Consider the following 2,470-nt stretch of genomic DNA (forward strand, 5'->3'; position numbering starts at 1 on the left):
CTAGTAAGCAGGCTCGCTCGCGAGCTGTACCCAGCATGCAGTTTGGCGGTGAAATTTTATAAATGTACAATTACTAGTGTTACAAATTGTGTATGTGTCACAGACTGTTGTGTGCTGTGGTGTTGTTCTCTGTTAAAGAGCGTTAGTTGTGGGTTGTTAATTGTTGTGTTATAAAGTTATGACCAGGGTTCCCTCTCAATACATATAAGAGAACTAGCGCTGACCGCTGTGCTATAGCATCAAAGAATACATTTAGCTGCCTGTTGAAAGCAGACAGCAGTTGTTCCGGCTATGCACCGGTATAATGGTGTGTGATGAATTCATATCATACGGGAAATTAAAACCCAGCCCTAGTCTTCAGTATAGTTTGGACAATTTTGTACCAATATTTGACGGGCCGGATTAAAAAGTAGTTTGTCCATGCCTGCTTTAAACCCTCTACTTCCAGCCCCCCTCCCCCCCTCGCCTGTTGAGTCAGGCTGTCCAGGACCAGCTGCAGCCGCGCGGCGCTCAGCTCCAGAGAGACGGCCAGCAGCTCCTCAGCAAGCCCGAAGACCAGAGGCTGCAGCTGGGCCACGCTGGCCAGCAGCTCCCTCGCTCTGGAGCTCTCGTCCCGGGAGTACGAGACGGAGCTGGAGAGAGAAAGACAAAACAAAACTGTGAGGGGCTCTCAGTACTTGTACTGTACTGCAGTACAAATACTAGGTACTTGTACTGTTTCCTCGATACTAATTCGTCCTCTGCTCTCTGTGACACTCAACGAAAACACGGTCTGTAGATCGATGCGTTTAAATGTGGAACTAAAGTTCACGGGTGCGAGTTGCTGCCGGACAGTTTTAGCCGTGCGCCATTAGCAACATTTGCTAACAGTAGCGCGACAAGCTGATGTGAGTCAGACAAAATGTGCCGATTCACCTAACACACAAGTTTTATTATTCATTATTCACTTAATTCAGTATTTTCATATCATCAGAGATGTTTTTCAGATTTAAAGCCTGTTGCATTATGGGAAAGTGAAAAGAAACAGATGTACTAATCCAGACAGAGATTACAGAGATTAATCCCCCACACACACACACACACACACACCTGTCTGTGTGGTTTGTGTGTTTACTGAGGAGCTTCTTCAGTCCTCCGTGTTTGAAGGCCTGGTGGTGATCAGCTGGAGCCCCGACTGTTATGACCTCGTACCACACACCTGGGGGGGGGGAGGGAGAGAGAGATTTTATTGGATTATTATTAATAATAACAATAGTAATAATAATAAGTTCTGAGTGGACCTGTGCTGTCTGGACCGGTGACCTCCATCCTCTGCGAGTGCAGGTTTGTTGGAACAAACTGAAGATGTTTGTCTGATTTACTGCTGCTCGACTTAAAACACGACGAGGCTGTTTCAAAGAAGAAGAAAACGATGAAATCATTTTCACACAAGGTGAATATAAAACTCTTTTTTTAAAGGCATAGTTCAACATTTTGGGCTTCCTGGTGTCAAAGTATTTTAAACAAAGATGTAACGTGCAAAGGTAGAAGAAGTACGCAGATCTTTACCTAGCTGTTTCCCTCTGCTTTCAGTCTTTAAGCTAAGCTAAGCGGCTGCTGGCTCCAGCTTCATATTTATCGTACAAACACGATAATGGTGAACGTGAATACGTGATTATCTCCACCGAAAAATGTCAAACTATTCCTTTAAAAGGCTGGTTTTGGCCCCTTTAATTCATTTCACACCTGAGAGTTTGTCGAGCTCAGCAAGCGTTTCCCGATAGCAGCCAATCAGGTGGTCACAGTGGTCGATGACGTCATGGCGGAGCCCGTCCCAGTGGGGTGAAAGGTCACCGAGCTCCGTCACTTCCTGGACCCTGAAGGAGGGAAATAAATACGGGCTTGTTTGAGATTTACGAATGACTCTGAATGATTAAAGCTGATATATAAATATAAAGCATCAAGAGCAAATTAAGACAATAAGTTTCCATAAATGTTGTTGAGTTAATGAGCTTGTAGTTCAAAAGCCTCAAAACAAACTATTATTACTTTATTTCATTCTTAAATGCAACATTTGACCTTCTTCTTTGGATTTTCTGTTGATAAAGTTCAGTTAAAAGGTGAATAGCAAAGCGTCACATGACTTTAACACAGAGAATACAAACACACACCGGCCGGTGTGGCTCTGTATGAGCGCGCTCAGTAGCTGTTTGGGTAAAGAAAAAGAGAGCGGCGTCTCTGACATCTGCTCCCGGACCAGCAGCCATCTTTGATCCTCCGTCTGAAACCGGTACACCTTACACACCTGAGCACACAACACTGCACACACACACATAAAAGTATAAGTATATATATATATCTATATATAGACAGACAATGTCAAAATCACTCTGAACACATTCAACATAAAAAGTTCCTAAATTGTAAAAAAAAACCAAAAAAAAAACTAGCAAGACAAAGCTAACTAGCAACAAAATAATTAGCAAGGAAA

At 43.3% G+C, this 2,470-nt stretch overlaps 1 protein-coding gene across 1 annotated transcript in view; it reads right to left on the reverse strand.

Annotated features, from left to right (window-relative positions):
- Positions 1-2,470, reverse strand: part of LOC116385413 (type II inositol 3,4-bisphosphate 4-phosphatase-like) — a 14,925-nt gene that overhangs the window by 4,663 nt on the left and 7,792 nt on the right. The window contains exons 12-16 of the mRNA XM_031850852.1: positions 2,151-2,298; positions 1,726-1,856; positions 1,281-1,388; positions 1,090-1,198; positions 467-632 (exon numbers count right to left, since the gene is read on the reverse strand). Of these exons, the coding sequence (XP_031706712.1) occupies positions 467-632; positions 1,090-1,198; positions 1,281-1,388; positions 1,726-1,856; positions 2,151-2,298 (662 nt within the window). The remainder of the gene's footprint in view (positions 1-466; positions 633-1,089; positions 1,199-1,280; positions 1,389-1,725; positions 1,857-2,150; positions 2,299-2,470) is intronic.

The sequence above is a fragment of the Anarrhichthys ocellatus genome, unplaced genomic scaffold (genome assembly GCF_004355925.1).
Source record: "Anarrhichthys ocellatus isolate YVR2014 unplaced genomic scaffold, GSC_Weel_1.0 scaffold11, whole genome shotgun sequence".
Lineage (NCBI taxonomy): Eukaryota > Metazoa > Chordata > Actinopteri > Perciformes > Anarhichadidae > Anarrhichthys > Anarrhichthys ocellatus.